Consider the following 22,818-nt stretch of genomic DNA (forward strand, 5'->3'; position numbering starts at 1 on the left):
TCTGGAACACCTTTTTTTTTTTTTTTTTTTTTATTTATGATAGACGTAGAGAGAAAGAGAGAGAGAGGCAGAGACACAGGCAGAGGGAGAAGCAGGCTCCATGCTGGGAGCCCGACGCGGGACTCGATCCCGGGACTCAATCCCGGGACTCCAGGATCGCGCCCTGGGCCAAAGGCAGGCGCTAAACTGCTGAGCCACCCAGGGATCCCCACCTGGAACACCTTTTTGTTTCTCAACTGGAATCCTTCCATATAGAGAAACTTGCCCTCCTCAACTATGGGGTTACTTTGAGGTGTAGTCCATGTAGGAAAGGCAGAATGGTGTTCATTTCTTCCCATTTATTTACAAATTTTCAAAATAATGAGCCAGTTCCCTAGCATTGTTTGAAAGTGGGGCCAAGGGCTTTTGTTTCTGGCATCATTATAAACCACACTGCAATGGATCAAAACATACCAAATATATTGTTTTTATCAATGATGAGTTACCCCTCTTTGGCCAGTGGCAGGGTTTTTGAGGGGCAGAGCTGGGAACCCTTGCTGCTCCTTCAGTAGAAAGAACAGGTGGGAAATGCCATATTAAAATGATAATCAAGTGAAAGTAGTTTGGTGACATTAGCATCAGACAAAAGAGACAAAAGGCAAATGCGGTAATGAGGATAAAGAAGCCTATTAAATATAATCAAGAGAATAATCACTAGGAAAATAAATAATTCTGAACCTGTGAACTGCCAACAAGCAGCTTCAAAACACAAAAGAAATGTTGACACATTGACAGACTTTAGAAGGGGAAATTGACAAATCTATGGTTGTGGAAGGTGATGAACCTCCAAGTGAATTGACGCATCAAGCAGAAAATAATCAAGGATGTAATAAGATACAATTTAAAAAAATAATCTTATAAAACCTATAGAACCAATTTAGAGGATGTGCATTCTTTCCAAGCACGCTTGAGACTAATTTACAAGAACTGATCAGTCACGTATACGTGTGCATGTTTTAGGCCACCGTGCAGGCATCACCATGTTCCAGGAGACCAGTATCTGATCTGAATGGCATGACATTCTCTGACTGTAATACCACATGTCAGAAATCAACCACTCCCTCCCCTAAAAAGGCTCCGAACTGCTAGTTTTTTTTTTTTTAATTTTAAAGCATACTTTTATTTATTCTGTGGGTCAATGAAGAAATCAAAATAAGAATGGTTATTGAAAACGGTATCACAAAATCATGTTGCAAATATTGCAAAACAAATGAGATCCAGGTAAAATGTTATTTATAGGGAAATTTACAGCTTTAAGTGCTTGTATTGGGAAAGAAGAAAGTATTTTTAAAAATTCTGATCTAATTGTTCAACTCCAGAAGTTTGAAGAAAACAACCAGAACAAATTCAATATAAGTAGAAGGAGAGAAATTTTAAAATAAGCATAAATGCTTAGAAAACAGGTAGTAGACAGAGTTTGTCTGGGCTTGGGGTAGGGGAGTCATAAGTACAGCAGGTTATGCTGCTGTCCCTTGTCCAAGGTCAGAATCAGTCAAGAGGGTCAGAGCTATTGCAGGCACTGGTCAGCCCAAGAGTTGGGTGTGCTTGCTGGTGCTCACCTCATCAGATGGGCTTTGCTGCCGACAGAGGTAGGACCACCTGGCCACAGACCCTGGGGTAGAGCCCTCGATTCCTGCAGACAAATCTGGAAAGAGAGAGGAGATGGGGGCACAGCTCAGGCCCTGTTCCTTCTCCCAAACCCTCCAGCCCATGAGCTGCTTTTGGTCTGGGAGAGGCAAGTGCTGGGCAGAGGGTGACTGTAGGGGGTCCCCACTACATGAAGTGTGTGGCCAGCTAAGGATGCTCTCTTGCAATACTCTAGGTTTTCTTTTCTCAACTCCCTGGGTTTCCTAACAATCCTGGGACCACTTGTCCCAAACCAACTGCCTTCCCTTTGCTGATGCTCCTGGGGACCATTGGTGGACAGTTTAGCTCATGCCCTCAGAAGGCTCTGAAATGGATCAGAATAGTGCATCGATTTCAAGGCTCCCAGGCACCTTTGCTGAGAAACTGTCTCCTCTTTCATTTCCTGTTCCCAGCCCCATCTATCTGCTCTATCTGGAGTGGTTCACCAGAGGTTCTGTGATGAGGTTAAATGAATAGTGTTCAGGTAATTTAATTCAAAAGGCCAACCATGGAGAGGTACTCCTGATTCAAATATAAATCCTTTCCATTAGGAATTTCCCAGAGAGAAATTAGTCCAAAAATTAAATTTCCTTGTAAGTTGAAGTCCAAAGAAATTAAACTCCAAAATCACATTTTGTCATTATTGGATTAAGACTCGAAGTCCAAAAACCTTAAGTTGAAGTCCAAAACAAGTTCTTTTCAGTGTCTTACCTGATGAGGCTCAGCCAAAGGTCCACCACCCCACTGCCTGGGCACCTGGCTGGGGCTAGGCTTCCTCCAGCAGCCCCAGCTCAGGTCCCCATAGCTCAGTGCCTAGCCCCACTAGAGTCTCACTTAGGATGTGTTTTCTTTTGTTAATGAAATGTAACATGCATGCAACACAGTGTTCAGTTCCCCGAATTTTAAAAAATTTATGGATTTTACTTTTTAGAACAGTTTCAGGTTTATGGAGAAATTGAGCTGGGGGTACAGAGTTCCCATCCACCCCTTGCCCCAGAAGTTCCCCTAGTTGCTGAACCAGTGTTGATGCTTTGTTGTTAGCTAAAGCTCAGAGTTCACAAGGTTTATTCTCGGTGGTGTACCTTCTATGGATTTTGACAAATGCCGAGCATCTGTATCCCTGTGCAATATCGTAGAGAATAATTTCACCACCCAAATATGCCCTGAGCTCCACCTCTTTGCCCCATCACCCCCTCCTCTGTCCTCATTGTTTTGGGATGTTATACACTTGGAATTATATAGTATATAGCTTGTCCCGACTGGCTTCTTTCACTTAGTAGTACACATTTGAGACTCTTCCATGTCTTTTTGTGGCTTGGTAGCTCATTTCTTTTTAGTGCTGAATAATACTCCACTGTCTAGATGGACATCCATTCGCTTACTTACTGAAGGGCATCTTCGTTGCTTCCAGTTTTTGGTGATTATGACTAGAGCAATCATGGACATTTTTGCTCAGGATCTTGTGTAGACATAAATTTTCAACTCCTTTGGGTAACATCTAGAAGGATGGCTGCATGGTTGTATGGTAAGAGTATGTTTGGTTTTGTAGGAGACTGCCCAACTGTCTTCCCGAGTGGCTGTGCCATGTTGCGTTTCTGCCAGCAGTGAGTGAGCATCCCTGCTATCCCACATCCTCCCAGCATTTGGTGTTGATGGCGTTCTGGATTGTGCCCATTCTCATATGTACATGGTGACATCTCACTGTTGTTTTTATTTCCATTTCCCTGATGACGTGTGATGTGGAGCATCTTCTCATGGGCTTGCTTGCCATGAGTCTTTCTTTGGGGAGGTGTCTGTTCAGATATTTTACCTGTTTGTAGAACGGATTTTCTTATTGTATTTTTTAAGAGATCCTTCTTATATTTTGCCTGCCTGCACTATTATCAGATGTGTGCTTTGCGAATATCTTCTCCCAGCTTGTGGCTCATCTTTTTCACGGTCTTACCAGTGTCTTTCGGAGGGCAGAGGTTTGTAATTTTAATGGAGTCCAATTTATCAATTATTTCTGTCATGGATCGTTCGTGTCTTTGGTGTTAGAGGTAAACACTCGTCACCACACCTGGAATTTTGTCCTCTACTTTCTTTCAAGAGTATCTAAGTTTTGTGTTTCAAATCTGGGTCCGTGACCCATTTTGAGTTAATTTTTATAACAGCTGTAACTTGTACACAGTGAACACATCTGTGTGATCACCAGCCCACTCAGATAGGGCCGCAGACCCATCCCCAGGCCTCTCCCAGCCTTCTCCTTTCCCACCATCGGTGGCTTCCCCAGGGGTGACCACTCTTTGAATTCTGGCCCTGTAGACCAGTGCACCTGCAGTTTTGAACTGAAATAGGATCATCTTGCGTGTGCCTTTCCCAGTCTTACTTCCACTGGATATTGTGTCTATGAGGTCCACGCATGTTGTTGTGTGGGGCAGTAGTTTGTCCTTTATCTTGGCTGTATAGAAGTCTCTGAGTATTGCACACCATTTATCTGACTGGTTGTCCATAGACATTTGTATTGTTCCCAGCTTGTTTCTTTTTTTTTTTTTAATATTTATTTATTTATGATAGTCACAGAGAGAGGGGGAGAGAGAGAGAGAGATTGGCAGAGACATAGGCAGAGGGAGAAGCAGGCTCCATGCACCGGGAGCCCGACGTGGGACTCGATCCCGGGTTTCCAGGATCGCGCCCTGGGCCAAAGGCAGGCGCCAAACCGCTGTGCCACCCAGGGATCCCCCTGTTCCCAGCTTATTTCTTTTGAATAATGCTGTGGTGAGCATTCTTCTGGTGCATATGTGCCCGCACTGGTGTTGGGGGTGTGCCCAGGAGTGAAATTGCTATAGGGTCCCACATGTTCATCTTTACTCAATTTGCCAAGCAGTTTCTCCCAGGGCACATCTGCTGGAGTAGATCTGGTCCAGCAGGAGACTTGGTGGCCTCCTGAACAGAAGCTTCTGGAACCTGCCGCCCTGGGTCTGGTGGCCTCTGCCCGAGGCTCCTGTTTCTTGGTGTTCCTGGTTGTGAGTAGAATTGTTTCTTGTTATCTCCTCTCCTTAGGACTGGGGTGTGCCCCTAGGGCTTCCATGCTCGCTGGTGCCCCTGCTCCTTCCAGGGGTCCAGGTGTTAGTGGGCCGTCCTCCACACACACGGTACCTTCCTTCCTTTCGTGTCTTTTGCTTTCAGGCCTGGAGTTGGATTTTTCTAACTTGTTCCTCCTGGTGTTTCAGTGACCTTCCTTATTACCAAGGGCGCTGGAGTCATTGAGCTGTCATCTGAGAGACCCCCCTCCCCCCTGGGCTAAAGTCTCATCTGGGGCTTGCCAGTCCTCCTCTGGGTCCATCTGGTGCTGCCTTGCCTGCTTTTTCTTCGGTGGATCTCCGCATCCAGTCCCATGTCCTCTGCCATGGAGATCGTGTCTAGGCCATTGGACATGCTTGAGAGTTAACTGTTCATCTTTTTCCCTCAATCATTTGAAAGTCAGTAGCAGGTGAGGTGATGGTTTGCCTCTGAACATAGCAACAGGCTCTATTGAAAACCAGCCTCCATCATACTGACAATGAGCGGGATCTCACTGTTTCCTTTCCTGGTTTTTCCTTGTATGTTTGTGACAGTGACTTTTTCACTCCAACATTCAGTCTGGGTCCTGGGTTGTGCTGGGAGTTACCTCCCCAAGCTCCTTTCATCTGGAATAGTCCCCTGCATTCTCTCTCCAGGGACAGTGGCCACTGGAAGGTACCAGACCAATTGTCACATAGAACGTCGCTCATTCTGTGTGCATCTGCTGGTTTCTCCCCGAAGGGCTTGTGCACGGGCAGGTAGGGCTGACACTCCCCCGCGCCTGGATTTCATCAGCAGTGTGGAGGTCAGGCCTCTTATTCTCAGGGCACTGGCTCCATCTACCCCTCATCCCTCTGGGGGGCAGGGGGCCATTCCCCTTGGCTCTCAGCATGGACTACTCAGGCCAGTCATTAGCTCCATGTGAATATCCACCCAACAACCTTTTACCCACTTCTTTACGTCCTGGGCCAGGTCTTTTTTTTAAAATATTTTATTTATTTATTCATGAGAGACACAGAGAGAGAGAGGCAGAGACACAGACAGAGGGAGAAGCAGGCTCCACGCAGGGAGCCCGATGTGGGACTTGATCCCGGGACTTCAGGATCGCGCCCTGGGACAAAGGCAGACACTAAACTGCTGAGCCACCCAGGGATCCCCTGGGCCAGGTCTTTAATTGGAATTTGCAATGGTAATTTTTCTTAATTTGTCATTTGGTTTCCCTTTATTCACTGACATTCTTTTATTAAAAAACCAGTTTTCCCTTATCAACCAAGAGTGAACTATGTATACATCCTCCAAAACAGAGCAAATGTTTGATACTTTCCCTTTAATTTCCAGTTTTCAGAGTCAGAAGCTGTGACAGTTACTCTGGTGGTAACAATTGAGGTTTTATATGTCTTTTTTCTTTGTTTCTTGTGTTGGCTTTTGAATCACTCTGATATCTATTCACTGTGATATATTCATTACTACTACTTCCCCTCTGTTTGGCTGCTGGTGGCCTGGTTAACCTAGGAGCCTGGGCATGGCCTTGCCTTCTGGGTGGCCCAGCATCCTCGGCTCCTGTGGACTTCCTCTGCCTTTGACCTGGACCAGCCGCTTCTCCTGCATGGGATTTGCTTTTGGAGACTGAGGGCTGGGCTACTTTTGGTCCTGCATGGCCTTGCTTCCAGGCCTTTCCCTGGGCAGGGCTGGAGAATATATATTCAAACATGAGTTCACATTGATATTTCTAATTCAGATTTAGGGTTTTTTCCTTAATTTATTTTTATCTTTTCCATCTTATACTGAAAATCATGCTTCCTGATCATATGGCTTGCTTTCCTTATGATTTCTATAATGTACTTTTAGAATTTCATTGCCAGTGTTACTGCTAAGGGCACGCGTGCTGAGTGAAGAGGGTTGAGGTTTCTGGCATTCTCTAGGGTGGAACCACATCCCGCTGGGGACATAGTTAGTTCAGCATGTCAGAATCCCTGCAGCTCATGCTTTCCTCTGTGGAGCTGTTACCAATTTGATATTCAGTCAGATTCATTTATTTCAATTTGTTATCAATTTTTTATTGGCTTTCTTTCCCTTCTGGTATAATTTCTTGGAATATTTACATGGCTCACAGTCTAAAACCGTTGTACCCTCTAGACCATGTGCCCCCTGCAGGGCCTCCTGGAGGTAACCAGGCTTCCAGTTTCTGGCTTCTCCTTCTGATGTTTCTGTTTGTTTCAGCAAGTAAGCAAATGTATTTTTATTTCTCCTTATTTCCTTATTCAATAGATAGCATACCAAATATGCTCTTTTATCACTTTGCTTTTTTCCATTAACATTCTGTCCTGAGCTTGACTCCATGTGGGGACCCCCTGCACTGTTTTCACAGCTACATCGTCTGGCACTGGGCGTGTGCCCTGTGATTGATTCAGGTCAACCTCCTTCTGATGGACGTTCAGGCTGCTTTCAGGCTTTGAGTTTCAGATAATGTAGTAGCTTGTAACCTTGTTTATATGTTCTCTGTGTGTGGACATGTGTTTGGGGGGCGTTACTAACAATCAGATTGTAGCCGTCAGCTACTCCCCTGTCATTCGATGGCCTTCCAAGCTCCGCTTGCAGCGCATGGGGCTGCCTATTTCCTCAGGGCCTTGCCCACAAAATGTGGCATAAACTTCGGGATTTGTATAATCTGATCGATGTGAGATAGATCTTAATGAAGTTTTAGTTTGCATTTCTCTTATAATGAGTGAAATTGAGCATCTTGGATATTTGTCTATCTGCAAACCTCTATTCATATTTTTTCCCATTTTTTAAATCCAATTCTTGTTCTGTCCTCTATTTTGGGAAGTCTGTTTCTTGGGGAGATTAGCTATTACTTGTGATATAAATTGGAAATATGTTCTCCTGTTTTGGTCATTTTTACTTTGCTCTTGGTGTGTTTTGCTATGTAAAGTTTTATTTTTAAAGATTTTTTTTAAAAGATTTTATTTATTTATTCATGAGAGACAGAGAGAGAGAGAGAGAGGGGCAGAGACACAGGCAGAGGGAGAAGCAGGCTCCATGCAGGGAGCCCCATGTGGGACTCGATCCCAGGTCTCCAGGATCACACCCTGGGCTGAACGCAAGCGCTAAACCTTTGAGTCACCCAGGGATCCCAAGATTTTTATTTTTAAGTAATCTCTCCATCCAGGGTAGGGCTCAAAACCACAACCCTGAGACTGAGACTTGCAGGTACCCCATAAAATTTTGCTGTTATGCCATTTAATGTGGTGGTCTTTAGTTTTATTGCTTCTAAATTCCTGAGTCATGGATGCGAAGGTGTTCTCCTTGGTTCATAAAGAGATCCACACACGTTTTCTCCAGGGGCCTTATAGGTTTCATTTTTTACATGAGACTTCTGGTCCATTTGTAGTTTGTCCTGTTGTGCTATGGAACATAGGAGTCCAGGTTTATCTTTTTTTTCAAACGTCTGTTCTTTTGACCCAGTGCCATTTATTAGAAGAAAGTCCATCTTTTTCTAAAGTGACTTGAGAGCCACCCTTACCTTATACCCTTTTTTTATGGCTCAGATTTATTTCTGGATTTTATATTTTGTTTCATTAGACCAGAGGTTGGCAGACTGATTTCTGTTAAGGGCCAGATAGTAAATATTTCAGACTTTCTGGGTTATATATGTTCTCTCTGGAATCTTCTTTTTTAACAACCCTTTAAAAATGTGAAAGCTCTTCTTAGCTTACAGCTGAATCAGCCTATGGGCTGTGGTTTGCCAAGCTCTGCATTAGACCACCTGTCCACTCAGTGGGTGTGCTGTGGAGCTAGAGGTGCAACTTTGCTCTTACAGCTTTCCCTCCACTCCACCATGCTCTTCTTCCCTGCAGCCCCACCACCACCCCACATTCTGGCTGGGTTGGTTTTCCATGTGAAACTGTTTGCCCTTTATGGGGGTTCTGCTGAATCCAGGTTAACCTCGGGAGAACTGCCCTAATGGGACATGGGACAGGGATATGGGCATCCTCTCATGTCCTCACTCCTGCTTCCCTGACTCTCCAAAGACACATTCATGCAGGTTTTGCTCTTTTCTTATTTTCTAACCAATTAATATTCATCTTTATCTTTCTTGCCTTTTTTTTTTTTTTTGTATTCTTCAGTGTTATTTTTCTAATTTGAGTTGCTTAATTCACTTACTTTAATTCTTTTGTTTTTGTGGATGCAAAGTATTCAAGGCTATGAATTTTCCTTTGATTACAGCTTTATGCTTTGGTGATTCAGATAAGTAGTATTTTCATTATTCTGTAGAAAATCTGTTTGGATTTTTTTTTTAAGATTTTATTTATTTATTCATGAGAGACAGAGAGAGAGGCAGAGGCAGAGGCAGAGGAGGAAGCAGGCTCCATGCAGGGAGTCTGATGTGGGACTCGATTCCAGGTCTCCAGAATTGCACCCTGGGCTGAAGGTGGTGCTAAACCGCTGAGCCACCTGGGCTGCCCTGGAGTTTGTTTTCCATTTGACATCAAGTTATTTAAAAGTAAGCTGTAAATTAGTTTTTAAAAAATTGTTTCCAGTTTCTAATTTGTTGCATTGTATTCAGAGAATATTGTTTGTGTTATTTTCACCTTCTGGAGCATATTCAGGTTTTCTTCGTGGCCAGGTATATAGTTAATTTTTATTAATGTTCCAGATAGACTCGAAAGATATATTCAATGTTAGCAGGGAATGGTGTCATATGTACATGTATACGCTCTATGTGATGGATTATCTTGGCTGGCCTTCCATGCTGTTGTTTATTGCCCTCTTGGCCTGCCCTGAAACAAAGTGATTAGTTGATCTCTCCTATTATTATGTTTTTATCTGTTTCTCCTTGCGTCTCTAGATTTTTGCTTTGTCATATGGTGTGTAGATATTCCCAGCTGCTGTATATTCATTGTGGATTCATTGTGGATTGTAGACCATAGTGGTATAAAGTGCCTGTCATCTGTGAAAGTTGTGGATGCCTTCGCAGAGTAGGGGTGTTTGTGGGTCATGAAGGAGAGATGGAGACTGAGGACCATCCAACCGGAGGAAGAGTACCTACCACACTTGGATGTGGGGGTGTGGCTGGACTGAGGCTCAGAATGGAGCCAGCTGGGCTGGGGCTTGGTGTTTGAGAGGGGGTGAGGGAGGTAAGCTTGGGAACCTGAGTGGACCCTGGGGAGGTGCCACTGCCCCTGAGGTCTGTCTTGTGTGAGTAGATGGTCAGTATCATTGCTCACTTCTGAGCAGGATGGAGGACACAGGGTTCCCTTTGTGGATGCTTTGGCTGTGTAGTGGGATGGACTGCAGGGAGTGTGGACCTCAGGGAAGGCCACTGAGGAGCCGGTTGTCAGAGCTGGATAGAAGTAAAGGGGCCCAAGCCTGTGGCAGGAGGAACTGGGAGCCTCCAGCATGAGAGCCCTGAGGCTGGGCCCAGACCAGGATGGCCCCCACAGCCCCACATGCCTCCCCCAGGTACTCAGCACGCCATTAGCTCTGGGCTGAGTGTGTTATCCTGTGACCATGAGCTCCATCAGGTGGGGACCCTCCCTGTCCGTCCTTCTCTCTCAAGTTATCCCTGCGTGGTGCTTGGTGCACATGCTGGGGGCACTGCAGTTATTTGATGAGTGTGAGTTAATGGTGTGCCAAAGGGCCAGGCAGCTGAGTGGATGCAGTGGTGGTGGAGCGGGAGCCAGCCTAGCATGGGCGTTGCAAGGGTCTGGTGCCAAGGAAGTACTTTGGGACGATGTAACAAGGAGCTGGTGTGGGAAGGATGGAGGGTCCATCTGGGACATGCGTCACTGGGGAGCAGGTAGAACTCTGGATGGAGGGTCTGTGGATCTGGGCGATGCTGGAGGTGGAGTATGGAGCTCCCAAGGCTGGTGTCTGTAGGCATCGTTTGGGAAGTTGGCCCACAGAGGTCAAACCTGTTCTGTCTCCTCGAATCAGAAGTATGACCAGTGTAGAAGCCAGTGGCTGAGCTCTTCCTTCTCCTGCAGCCCAGGTGGGCCTGGTATGGGGTGCCATACCATTCGGGCCATGAGCAGGGTCTTGGGTGTTTATAGGTCTTTGTCTGGTCCTCACCATGCATCTAAGGAGCCAGCCTTGGCTCCCATTATTTAGGCGGTGTCCTGAGAATGACCAGTTGTCACAGGCCACTTTAGGTCTCAGCTGGTGGGTGGCACTGGGGCAAGGGTGGTAGGTGTCCTTGGCCTCCATTGGCCCTGTGACTTTTGTCTGGTCACTGGATATGTGATACTAAGGACTGGCCTGCCGCTGCATGATGTCATTACCACCCCCTCTCTGAGCCTTTTTCCTGATTCCTTATTGCTGGGCTCCCTTAATGAGGTGTCCCTGTGAATTCTCACTGTGGTCGGAGCCAGGCCTATGGCAACTGGTCCTGGCTTAGTCCCGTAGGCCCATGCGAGGCCCTCAGTGGTGCTGTGTCCCATCCCAACCCGCTTCCCTCCTTCAACTAGAAGCACTGTTCTAGTCTTGAGAGGAGAGGGGACGTTCATGACTGTGTGCCCCCCACCCCCACCCCGCTCCCCAGGGGCTGAGGTGGCTAGAGGCAGAGACTGACTTGGGTCGCGCTTCCCAATGCTGAGTAAACATGGTAGTATTCTACTCGTCAGAGGCTCTGAAAATATTTTTTTTTTAAGATTTTATTTATTTATTTATTCATGAGAGACACACAGAGAGAGGCAGAGACATAGGCAGAGGAAAAAGCAGGCTCCATGCAGGGAGCCCAATGTGGGACTCTATCCTGGGACCCCGGTATCATGACCTGAGCCAAAGACAGATGCTCAACCGCTGAGGCACCCAGGTGCCCCTGAAAATAGGTTATTGATGGGAAGGGGGAAATGTTTAACTAATGATTTTAGTGGTGTTTTTGTCAGTTTAGAATCGAGGGTGATGCCACCTGGAGAAGCTGTCTCAGAGATGACCTGGTAGTGGCCGCTGGGGGGTGCTGTGTGAGGGCAGCTCAGCCTGACCTTAGCCTGAGCTCCATGTGTGTGCGCGTGCGCTCATGTGTGCTGTCCCACTTTTGACGGCAGACCATGTTTCCCCTTAAACCCTGCACACAGAATAATGACCTCCCTGGGCAGCCCCGTCAGGATATCTGTCCCCATTCAGGATAGACTGTTTCACAAGATTCTTCCCTGGGGTATTCTGGGAGGAGTTCATTGTATGTATTGGAAAGAAATGTAGACTTCTGCATACGACTCTGTATTTTGTAAATGTGGATGTTTTATGATATTTTTGATTAATGTGTTTATTAAACTGTAGTTATGACGGAAGCAGAAATTAGTGATTGTGACCACAGCAGGAGTCTCTTCAAAATGTGAAGATGATAATGACTCAAATCACTTTTGGGCTCATTCGGGGCCTCTCTGAACAGGGACACCTGGCTTTCAACTCAAGTACCTGGTGGAACCTGGGTTCCTGAAACCCGGAGAACAGCGCTGGTTCACCCACTACATGGCTGCTCAGACCCTCCAGATCGACATCTGGGATGGAGACTCCTTGCTGCTCGTGGGATCTGCGGCCGTCCAGATGAAGGTGGCAGTGCTCTGCAGCGGGCTGGTTAGGGTGGGGTGTCCCTCCTGGGGGGGGGAGGGGTCTGCTCAGTTGCTGGTTCTCGTCCAGTGTGGGCTGTCATCTGATGTCTTTGTTCATAAAGTCCGTCCTTCCCCAAAGGAAAAGATTTTCCCAGAGTCTCAGCTGTGTAATGCGAGATTATTCCTCAGTCATCAGCTCCTCCTACAGACTGACCACAGGTGCAGTCCCCTTCTGCCTCTGCCCCCCACCAGTGAGAGCAGGGGCCTGGCCCACAGAGGGTAGGATGAGTCATCGATTGGGTGTGCAGAGATCACCTGGTGCCTGCTATCTGTTACTTCAACTCTGCTTTTCTAATTGTAATTAGAATCTAATTCTTTCTCTAATTGTGCTTTCCATCTTCCTCCTACACTAAAACCTAAATCCATATGTTAATTTAAGATTCTTCCTGGGGCTTCTACCCAGAGGGTCAGTGTAATTACACCGCAGCTCCTGGGCTAGGGACTGGGGACGCGATGTCCCGGCTGTGGGACGGAGGTGGGAGAGGACACAGCTTCCCCTCTTCCCTCTGAGGGCTAACCTGGATTGTACCATCCCTCCTCCACCCGATTCAGTGTCTACCCCTCAGGAGTGATGCCCCCAGGGGAGCAGGAGGAGTGAGGGCAGGGGTCCCCCGTGGTGAGCACCCAGTAGATATTGGCTGATGTTCTCATTCCTCACCCTGGTCCCTTGGGCCTTTCTGGGTCACCGTGCAACTCCAGGGGGTCATCGTGGCCATTGCTTGTCTGTCTCTGATGCTGGCTGGTGAAAGTTCTAGAGGGTAGGAATGGGACTGCTCTTCATCTTCAGTGCAGTCATGACCCCCACAGTGGGCATGGTGCTGTGTAGCTGGGAATGAGCAAATGGAAGGAGCATTGAGGGGATGGGGGTGGGGGGAAGGGTGAGGAATGGAGGGAGGAGGGAGTGAGGGAGGAGAGAAAAGAGGGAGGAGGGAGAGGAAGGATAGAGGAAGGAGGGATGGAGGGAGGAAAAACGGGAGGAGGGAGTGGAGGGATAAACAGAGGAGGGATGGAAGGAGGAGGGAGTGGGGGAGGAGGGATGAGAGATAGATGGAGGAGGAGGGATGGATGGAGGAGAGATGGAGGGAAGAGGGAGGGTGAATGGAGGGAGGATGGAATGAGGGGAGGGAGTGGAGGGATAGAGGGAGGAGGGATGGAGAGAGGAGGGAAGGTGGATGGAGGGAGTGAAGGGAGGAAGGAATGGGGGAGGAGGGATGGGGAGGGATAGAGGGAGGAGGGAGTGGGGGAAGTGGGAGTGGAGGGAAGAGGGAGGTAGGAGTGGGGGGAGGAAGGGCACTGCAGGGGCAGAGAGGAGCCCATGTTACCTTGGGACCCGCTGTGGCTCCTGCCTCATCCCTTGCGGAGCCCGGTGTCCCTGTGTCCCTGGAGATGACGTTACTCTAGATTGTCCTCCACAAAGAGCCCCTGAAACAAATGCTGTTGTGATTATTGACACTTAACTTGGATAAACTAAAATTAAATTTTACTTTTTAAAAATAAGGTCTTTACCTTAATAATTTATATAGAAGAGATGGGAGATGAGGTAAGAAGAGAGAACCGCCTGTTAACTCCAGGTGCTGAACTAGCTGTGTGCCTTGGGTAGGCACATTTTCTGGAAGGTATGGATACACTAGGACTCGTCTCACTTGCTCTCGTTGCTGGGCACTGAGTGATTTTTTTTTCCCCATGAGCAATGTTGCAGTGAACATCTGGACGTACATTTTGCCCAATCTTCAGCTCATTCCCAAGGCTACAAGGGTGTTGTTAGGACAATAGTGACAGTTGCCACGGCATCTGATTGCTCTTGAACTTCGTGGACGGTGTCCTCAGCCCAGTTGTACTGCACTGTCTTCATGTGCTGCTGAGAGACAGGCCCACGGTCACGCGGACCACAGCAGACCCAGCCTTTTAGCCCAGTTCTGACTTGGAAGCTTGTGCTTATTACCGTCACTCTCTGCCCTCCCCAGATGAGAACTCATCAGAAGTGTGGTTCTGAGTCAGAGGTGTGCCTGTGTGGGAGGTTCGGCACGCAGAGTAGGCGGGTGGGTGGCTGGGGAGTCCGGCCAGGTCCTCATCCTCCTGAAGCAACCAGAAGCTGCCAGAGCCACTACAGAGGGGTCATTTGGGGCACTTCCACTCCCAGAGCTGGGCATGTTTGCTGTAGTAGAAGTGCAAGAATTCCAGAAGTTGGGATGCTTGTCTGACCTCCACATGCCCATTTGTGAGTGGGAAGCACTAGTTGAAAGGTCAGGTGATTTTCCCAAGGCCTCCCAGGAAGAGGCCATTGCAGGCCTCACTATGACTTAGGCTCAGGCAGGGCACTGAGGGGTGAACTGGATTAGCAGAAAGCACTGGGTTTAGGAGGCCTGTCCTGGATCTGCTCTTGCCGGCTCTGACCAACCTGGGCCTTATGTGGACCTCCACAACCAGGCCTCACCTGTCTTTCAGCCATGCTGAAGCCTGATGCTCCTGGCCCCGGGTGTGGGGGGTCTGCTCTGTACCCTGGGCCTAGTGTGCCCTTAGCATCCCCGGCCTGGTTCATACCTCCTTCTTGAAGCTCTCACTGACTGGGAGATGGGGTCTGCTCAGCATTCCCAGCCTTCTCCTATTGCTCATTTCCCATTGTTCTCCCCATAGAAGGGGTTCCAGGAGGGTGGCTGCCAGGCCTGTTTGTGCATCCATGATATTTTCTCAGTGGGTGAATTGGGGTGCACTTAATTGAAGAATTTGTGGGAAAGACCCAATATCAAGAGTGTAGATTTTCAGTAGAAGATGGGCTCTACCTTGGCTACCCTCTGACTGGTGCCTTTTTCTCTGCAGCATCTCCTCCGCCAAGGCCGGCCGGCTGTGCAGGTCCTGCATGAGCTTGAGGTCGTGGCGACTGAATATGAACAGGATGTGGTGGTGAGTGGAGATGTGACCAGATTTGGCTGTGTCAAGCCCATCGGTGTCTACACAGTGGTAAAGGGCTGGCTGCACCTGACGTTGGCCAACGTGGGTAAGAGTCCCTGGCAGCTTTACCTGGTCTTATGCTGTCTCCTGGGTGGCCCCTCATTTTCCCAGTTGGTGCATGAGCTCCCTCAGGGCAGTGGTCCTATTGTGGGCATCATATGATCAACCGGAATTCAGAAAAACTCTTACTATTTGACTACTGAGCATCTGTCCTTGATCATATGGCATCTGTCCTTGGCCACTGAACATCTGTCCTTCACTACTTGGCCTGCCCTTGACCACTGAGCATCTGTCCTTGACCATGAGCACCTGTCCTTGACCACTGAGCATCTGTCCTTGACTACTGGACCTGTCTTTGACCACTAGATCTGTCCTTGACCCCTGAGCCTGTCTTGGCACTAGTTGTTTGGTGTTCTTGGTTTCTGATCAGGACTTGGAATCATTAGTCATCTCAGTCTTGTCCACATTTTGTTTCTTGGTGTTGTCTATGTGACATCTCTATGAAAATCCTCAGATAAAATGACTGGTTCCAGGAGAGATTTTCATCTAGATTATGAGCCTACTTCATCATAGGACAGGAAAGCAAAATGTTTCTCAACTTTGATGCAGCTTGGGCATAAGGGAACAGAGAAACACACTTCTTTAGAGCCTATACTCTGACCATACATATAATGATGTCTGAGGGTCACTCTTCAGACACTGAGTGCAGCCCTGTGCGCTGTTGTTCACATGCCTGGGGCAGGGTATGGGGCTGGCTGTGGCTACAGTGGAGTTGGCTGGCCATTCTGGGGGCTCCACGGAGGTCCTGATCGACAGGGGATATGGGGCCTGAGATGTCTTCCTGTGCTTCCCACTGGGTAGGGGCCTGGAGTGAGCCCCTGTGGGGCCAGGGGACAAGCCCACTCAGTCTCTCTTGAGGAGACTATGGAAGGATTGAGGTTTTTTGGGGTGAAATGGAAAGCAGGACGAAACCAAGCCATTTGAGGTTTCTGGAGCCATGTCTGTCTAGATGAGACTCAAACCTCTCATGGTTTATGGGGGAATTTTCCATTCCTCAAAGCCCAGGCTGGCTTTAAAGCCTGGAGCCCCATGGGCCACATGCACTCGTGCGGGCAGCTTGGAGGCGGGCAGGCTGGGGCGGCCGCAGCAGCAGGAGGCGTGCATACTCGTTAAGTTAGGCTGGAGGTTTCTGCCTGCTTGTTGACAATTGTAAGATCCGAGGCCGCCTTGAAAACAGACAATATGGAAACAGCAAAACTCAATTAGGTTCTGGAGAAAAAAAGGAACTGTATGTGAGAAGCAGACATCATTCAGAAGCTCCTATGAGTGAGGGAGCTGCAAGAAGCGTTCTGCTTCTGAGATTGCATTGGTTATTTTTATATTTATTCACAGCCCACAAATGTGCAGTGACTCCGCGCTTTAAATCTTATCTTCAGAAGAAAGATTAGCTCTATTATACGTTATCTTAAATTGTCATTTCCATACTTTGCCTGCAAGGGAGCGATAGCGCACGGGGGAGAGTCAGAGACACCCGCCCAGAGGCGCCAAAGCGGAGGGGGATTGACAAAGGACGAGCGCGAGCAGCTCACTGTCCATACAGCCATGGTCTGGTTTCCTCTGTAAATTTTGCATTTTTTGAAAAAAAATACAAAAAACAAAAAATGGCATTGTGTCTTGTATTTCTTTTTTAAAACTGGGTGTTTAGAACCAAGCAGCAGGTGCAGGCCTGCATATTGGATGAGGCTGTGTGAGCTTCAGGGGACAGAAGCAGGGTCAGGACAGCATCATGGGCCTGGCGTGGCCTTGCCTTGGACGGCGCTCCATGGCTCTGCACTCCCAGTGTATGCTGTCAAGTGTGAGGCTGCAGAACGAGGTGCCCTCTCTGAGCCCAGATCTCCCATGAATCTGCCATAGGAAGGGGGCGGCGGGGTGCTTGTGCCTGGTGGCTTCTAGGTTCCGCGATGGTCCCTGCAGACAAGACTGCAGTGTCTCTGGTGCTTTTCTGTCCCCGGGATCCCGGTGTGGCTGTGGTTCATCGGGGAGCTATTGTCACTTGTATCTGCAGCCCTTCCAGGGCTCCTCAGGGGAGCAAGGGGCTGCCCTGACCCCTGGCACCATATTCTCAGGGTTGAAGGAGAGCTGGGTGGTGTGGACAGGGAGCCTGGGTTTGGGGTCAGACGGGGTGATGTGCTCTGCTGCCACCGTGGAATGAAGGTAGCTGCACAGCTGAGTCAGGAACCCTGCTCATCTGGAGGGAGTCTCCGCTCCCACAGCAAATGTGTGGGTCCCCAGCTTAACCCCGGTGTCATGGAAGGGTAAGAAAGCCCACAGCAACTTGAGATTGCAGATGGTGCCCTGAAGAAGTGAGCACCTTCACCACATCCAGGCCCAGAGTAAGCATGTGTATGTTGCCCTGATCTAGCTTATTGTGCAGCCTTCCACACGAACCCACGCTCTGAGTGCAAATACTGTTAGAGGAAACTGTGACACTCAGGGATGGCCCTTGTCTGTCTGGAGGGGACTACATGGTCCTGCTGGTCCCACATGCTGCGATGACAGCCGTGAGTCCTGAGAGCCTGGGCTCTGACAATGCCGGCCATGCACCCCGGTTGTGTGCCCTGGCAGTGCACCCGTCTGCACCAGATCCGGATCTGCAGCCATTTCCCTGGTTCCTGTCCCTCCCCCTAGAGCTGTTGCCTGCTAAGGGTAGGCTGCGTGCATTTCAGCTTGACATGGTGAATGCCTCCCTGCCTGTGCTTCAGGGAAGGCTACGGAGGGTCCCCAGGTTCCCACAGGTGTGGCATGAATCCGCTGTCCCCAACAGTGAGTGGAGGTGGTATGTGCCCCCTGCCAGGTGACAGATGGAGCCGGTCCTCAGGGTGGGATGGAGAGCTTGCAGGCCCTGTTTGCCCTCACTGGGAAGAAGCAGCTGAGAGCCAGGAGCAGGGACTGTCTCTGAGCTCATGGCAGGAACTGAGTGCAGCTGGGGCCAGATGGTGCTTTGTTCCCCTCTCACCTGGAAATCAGGGTAGGACCAGAGCAAGTAGTGTCAGTGCTGGGACTTGGGCCCTGGCACTAGCTGGCTGTCTCCTGCCCACTTAGCCAGGCTCTCTGTCCCTGCCTGTCCACCTACTGGCTTGTCTGTCCCCCTAGGGACCTGGGGGCTTTCTCAGGGACATCCTGGTTCCTGCTGTGATGCTCACCCAGCAGCAGCCACAGTGACCTGGCCTGGTGATGAGAGGTTCATGAATGGGTGGATGAGCAAGTATGAGAGCCTGTCTTGCCTTGAATTCTGCTCCTCTTGGGCTTCAGGTGACAAAGCAGGCCCCGAGGTGTGAGCAGCTGATCCCAGTGAAGGGGTGTTAACACCAGGCTCGACTCTTGGGGACGAGCTTTATTACCTTGTGATGCTGAGATGACCATGTTTGGCAGAAGACACTGCAGCCCCTGCATCTGGAGGGGAAGAGCAGAGAAGCAGCTGTGGGTGGGTGGCGGGCAGACCCCTGTGGAGAAGTGTTCCGTGCTTCTCAACAGAGCAGAGGCTGAGAACATCTGGGCTCAAGAAGCTTGTTCTCAAGACACAGGGCTAGAGGGAGGGGTGGGAGTGGCCGACAGGGTGTCTGCCCGGAAGTCTGGGCCTGCAGGTCCAAGTGTATGCTGTACATATAGAGCCGACGTCCAGGTAGGGGCAGAAGAGCAAGAGACCAGGCTGGCACCGAGGTTACCCTAGGCAGAGACCCCAGGTAGGATGGTCACTGGCCACAGTGGCCAGGCAGGTAAGGAACCTGCTACAGAGGAGACAGGCCTGCCATCTGGAGTCTCATGGCGAACCTGGGCTTTGGAGCCGACTTCTCTGCCTGTGGTGGGTGGGTGCTTGGGCTCCATGCTTCCCCATTCCCGGAGTGTGGTGCTGTGTCAGGGAAGGCCCTCGACAGTGGTCTTCCTGACGGGGAGCGTGGATGACAGCTGATGCTCTGGCGCTTGCCAGGGCTACTGGCTGAGCTGTGAACACCATTTAGCAGGCAGAAGGGCAGATAACCAGGAGTGGCTCTTGTTGCAGGAAGGCTGGGGGAAGGCCAGCCTGATTTGAGATGCTCAGAAAACGCTCAAGATGACCAAGGGAGTTTGAAAATGATGAGAATGGAAGTCCCTAGGGGAGGACTCTGCTCACCTGTTTGTGGCCAGGCTTTAAGCCATGCCAAGTAAATCACTTCTTGGTTTGGCCAGAGGTGGTGTCAGTCTCTCATTTTTGAATCCAGCATTTTCCACAATGCCAAGGGACGGTCAGCTGTCACACCCATGTCTTGGGGGGCTCCAGCTGCCATTCCCTGGGGTCTGCAGGGGCGGCCCCCATTGGCAGCAGGGCAGAGACCTCCCTGGCAGCATAGGCATTCCCTTCCCCAGCTCAGCTCAGAACCAGTCGGGAGGAAGACATTTCTGCTAGGCAGCTGGATATGAAAATGTCACCTTGGTCACCACTGCTGAGGACCAGCCCACGGCTGTGATGGGGGGCTTGCTCTTGCACCCAGACTGTCCCACAGGACAGAGGCAGAGGCGGATGAAGCTGAGCAGGGCAGAGTGGAGGCCAGGTGGGAGGAGACGCAGAGAGGCGGGAGACGAGCACCCAGGGGAAGGGGTACCTGTTCTAATAGCTCCCAGAAAGATCACCACCATCCTGCTGGAATCATGGAAGCCCACAGCATGAGCATTTGTGTTTGGAACTTGGGTTCATTTTGGAATCTGACTTCAGCTGTGCTCTTGGGAGTCATGTCCACAGAGAGAGGTCACGGGTCCTGAGGGTATGATTCTGTCCTCCTAGGAGAGGCATTTCTTCAGGCAAACAGTTCTTATCCCCTGAGCCTTGCACATGTTGGCTGGTTAGTGGGACACTGCTTCCCGTTCAGCCGGGGCAGGTGTGCTGTGTGCTCTGCCTCTGGACTTGTGCTTGGCCCTCTAGGCTGCATGCTTCTCTCCAAGGCTTCTGTGTGAAAACAGCTCCTGAAGATTCTAGCTTGCAGAGGCTCTTTTACCTTCAAGTATGTTTAAAGTCAGACATTTGCGGACATGCCCAAGGGCCTTCCATGAGCAGGGTGACATTGGAAAGGCTGGCGTGGGAATGTGTGAGCTGCCCCACGTCGCAGGGCTGCTAGGCTGCTCCAGAGACCAGGAACTGAGTGTGTGTGAAAAAGTGTCCTGAGTACCTGCAGCCTTAACCCCCGTGGGAAAGCAGACACCACTGCCCATGTACGAGAGGACCCGCCTGCCCGTCACCTCTCAACTGCCAAGCAGACTCAGAACCAGAGTGCAGTTTTGGGGTGTTAGCAGGCCAGGGGGTATGGACAGGCCCTTGGAAACCCAGAACTCCCTCCAGGGGACATGGATGTGTCCCATCACACTTCTTTTTGGTGTTAATACCTTATACTGGGATGTTTTTAATTTAGGTCATGTGTGTGAGCAGAGAGTGAGAGATTCCAGCTCATTGCCACCTTCCAGGTCACGGGTCATTTCGAATGATGGAGCCAGACACTTCGAGGGAGGCAGTCTCATCTCGCGCGGGGGTCCGAGATGTGAGTGGGGAGCGGGTTGGGGTAGGTGGGCCATGTGTAGCTGTGATTGACATGGGGGTGGGGTGGAGTAAGAGGTGGAAGGCTGCGTGTGTGTCTGTGTGCATGCAGGTACACGTGTGATCTGGGGACGGGAGTGGGGGCTGTTGTGTCCAGCTCAGCGCCCTGCCTCAGTGGCCCCTTGGGCTGGGTGGGTTAAGCATGTGTGTCATACCCGGGACACTCTAGAGCGGGCTCTGTGGAAGCTGTCTGGGCTGACAATAATCCTTCGAGGGGATCGGTTTTTGGTTAGCTGCCCATCTGCAGGGGAGCAAAAAATGAAGAAAAGGTTAGGATGAACAAACACTGGTTTTTAAAAACCGATTTGAAGTCCCTATGTTGGGGTGAGGAGGAGTAAACCAGTCACGGAGCCTGAGAGATAAAGGCCTGGGCTTGCAGAATTTCACAGCAGGGGGCATCCAAAGATTTACATCCCATTAAATGACCCAAAGTAGTTGTAGGTAGGATGCAAAGTGGGGTGTGCCCTTTGGGTCTTTTGGGTAGTGTCACCATGTTGCAGGCCATCTCATGTGGATCTGCAGCTACCTCGAGCTTCCTGTGTTGATGGTCCTCGGATACTGTTGTCCTTGAACCTGTCTGTGCCCAGGGAGGGGAGGCCCCTGGACGTGGCTGGTGAGAGCCGCGAGGCCTCCAGGACCCCACGAGAGTTCTCTGAAACTCCAGCCCAGACTTTGTGGGTGCTCAAATGTTCTTCTGGGAGATGGCCCTGGAGGCTCAGATGCTCAGACGGGCCTAAGGTCCATGATCCCGGCAGGCTGAGAGTCTGTTCTCCTGTTTAGTGTTAAGGAAACCAAGGCAGAGACGGTCAGGTGACTTGCCTAATTGTGTGGCAGAGGGAGGTGAACTTGGGTGAGAATCTGGATTTCCCACTTTGGGGCCAGGGCCCATCCATCCCTGGCTGTCCCAAGAACAGGCAGGGAGTATTTGTGAAAGCCACGGCCTCAGGGCCCAGCAGGTCAGGGGCTCTGCCCGAAATGCAGGGTGCTGTAACCTGTGAGGGTTTGTTGAGAGAATTGAGTCTCTGGAGTCATTGGTTCCTCTCTCCCTGTTTGGTCAAAGACAGAGGCTGGGGTGCTCCATCAGAGAGCCTGTCTTCCCCCACAGGGCAGGCTTGGCAAGTAGGAAGTTGTACAGAGTTTTAGAAAGTGCTTCCAGGCTCTGAGCAGTGTGGAGATTTCATTTCTGATTTTGTTGGAGCAGAGTGATGCAATCTGACATGTGAGCTCCTTGGCTTACCCCTAGCCTTGCTTGTCTCCTGCCCTGGCCCCTTCCCCCGGGCCTCTCAAACCCAACCTAGGCGGGGTTGCCCACTCAGCATGCTTGCACCTGAGACGTGAAAACAGTCTTTTTGGGGTGGCATTTTACTTGTCTAAACTGACTCATGGTATCTGAAAAGCAGTTGAACAGCTTTAAAATGGTGGTGAGGAACATGGAAATAGCACTTGTTGTTCCATGTGACAGAGGACGAGGTGGGCGAGCCCGGGGGAAGGACTGCTTTACCACCACATGGAGCCTTCAGTAGGAGGCTGGAGATGCGGTGACCATGTGCAACCCCTTGGCAGATTCAGGACGGCAACCCATTTCCTGTAGGCACTGCTGGTACCTCAGGGTCAGGAAGGGCCAGTGCTAAGTTGGGGTGCACCTTCTGCCTGCCTGCACTGGCTTGAGTGGTGGTCTGTGAATCTCGTGTGTCAGCTTGTGACATGGCCATGTGCCGCGTGTGGCTTCATCACCTGAAGAAAATGCAGCTCCTCTGCCTGCTGGTGTCTGGCCTGCTTCAGCTTCTGTTTGCCCACATGGCTTTTGTGTGTGTCCAGGATTTGAGCATAGTCTCCCAGAGGAGTCAGTGCCAGGGGGCCAGGCTGTCTAGAGGCAGCTGGTGGCAGAGACAGGGGCATGAGCTTGGGAGCCAGGCCTAGTCTGGACCC

General features: G+C 50.0%; 1 protein-coding gene across 15 annotated transcripts in view; it reads left to right on the plus strand.

Moving 5' to 3' along the window:
* NPHP4 (nephrocystin 4) overlaps positions 1-22,818 on the plus strand; it is a 129,984-nt gene that overhangs the window by 79,995 nt on the left and 27,171 nt on the right. For all 15 annotated transcript variants that reach the window (XR_012027987.1, XR_012027986.1, XM_072819907.1 and 12 more), the window contains 3 exons: positions 12,098-12,258; positions 15,135-15,312; positions 20,708-20,833. Coding sequence is in view for 13 of the 15 variants with exons in the window: in XM_072819907.1 (XP_072676008.1) it covers positions 12,098-12,258; positions 15,135-15,312; positions 20,708-20,833 (465 nt within the window). In the remaining 2 variants the exon portion in view is untranslated. The remainder of the gene's footprint in view (positions 1-12,097; positions 12,259-15,134; positions 15,313-20,707; positions 20,834-22,818) is intronic.

This window comes from Canis lupus, chromosome 3 (assembly GCF_048164855.1).
Source record: "Canis lupus baileyi chromosome 3, mCanLup2.hap1, whole genome shotgun sequence".
Taxonomy (NCBI): domain Eukaryota; kingdom Metazoa; phylum Chordata; class Mammalia; order Carnivora; family Canidae; genus Canis; species Canis lupus.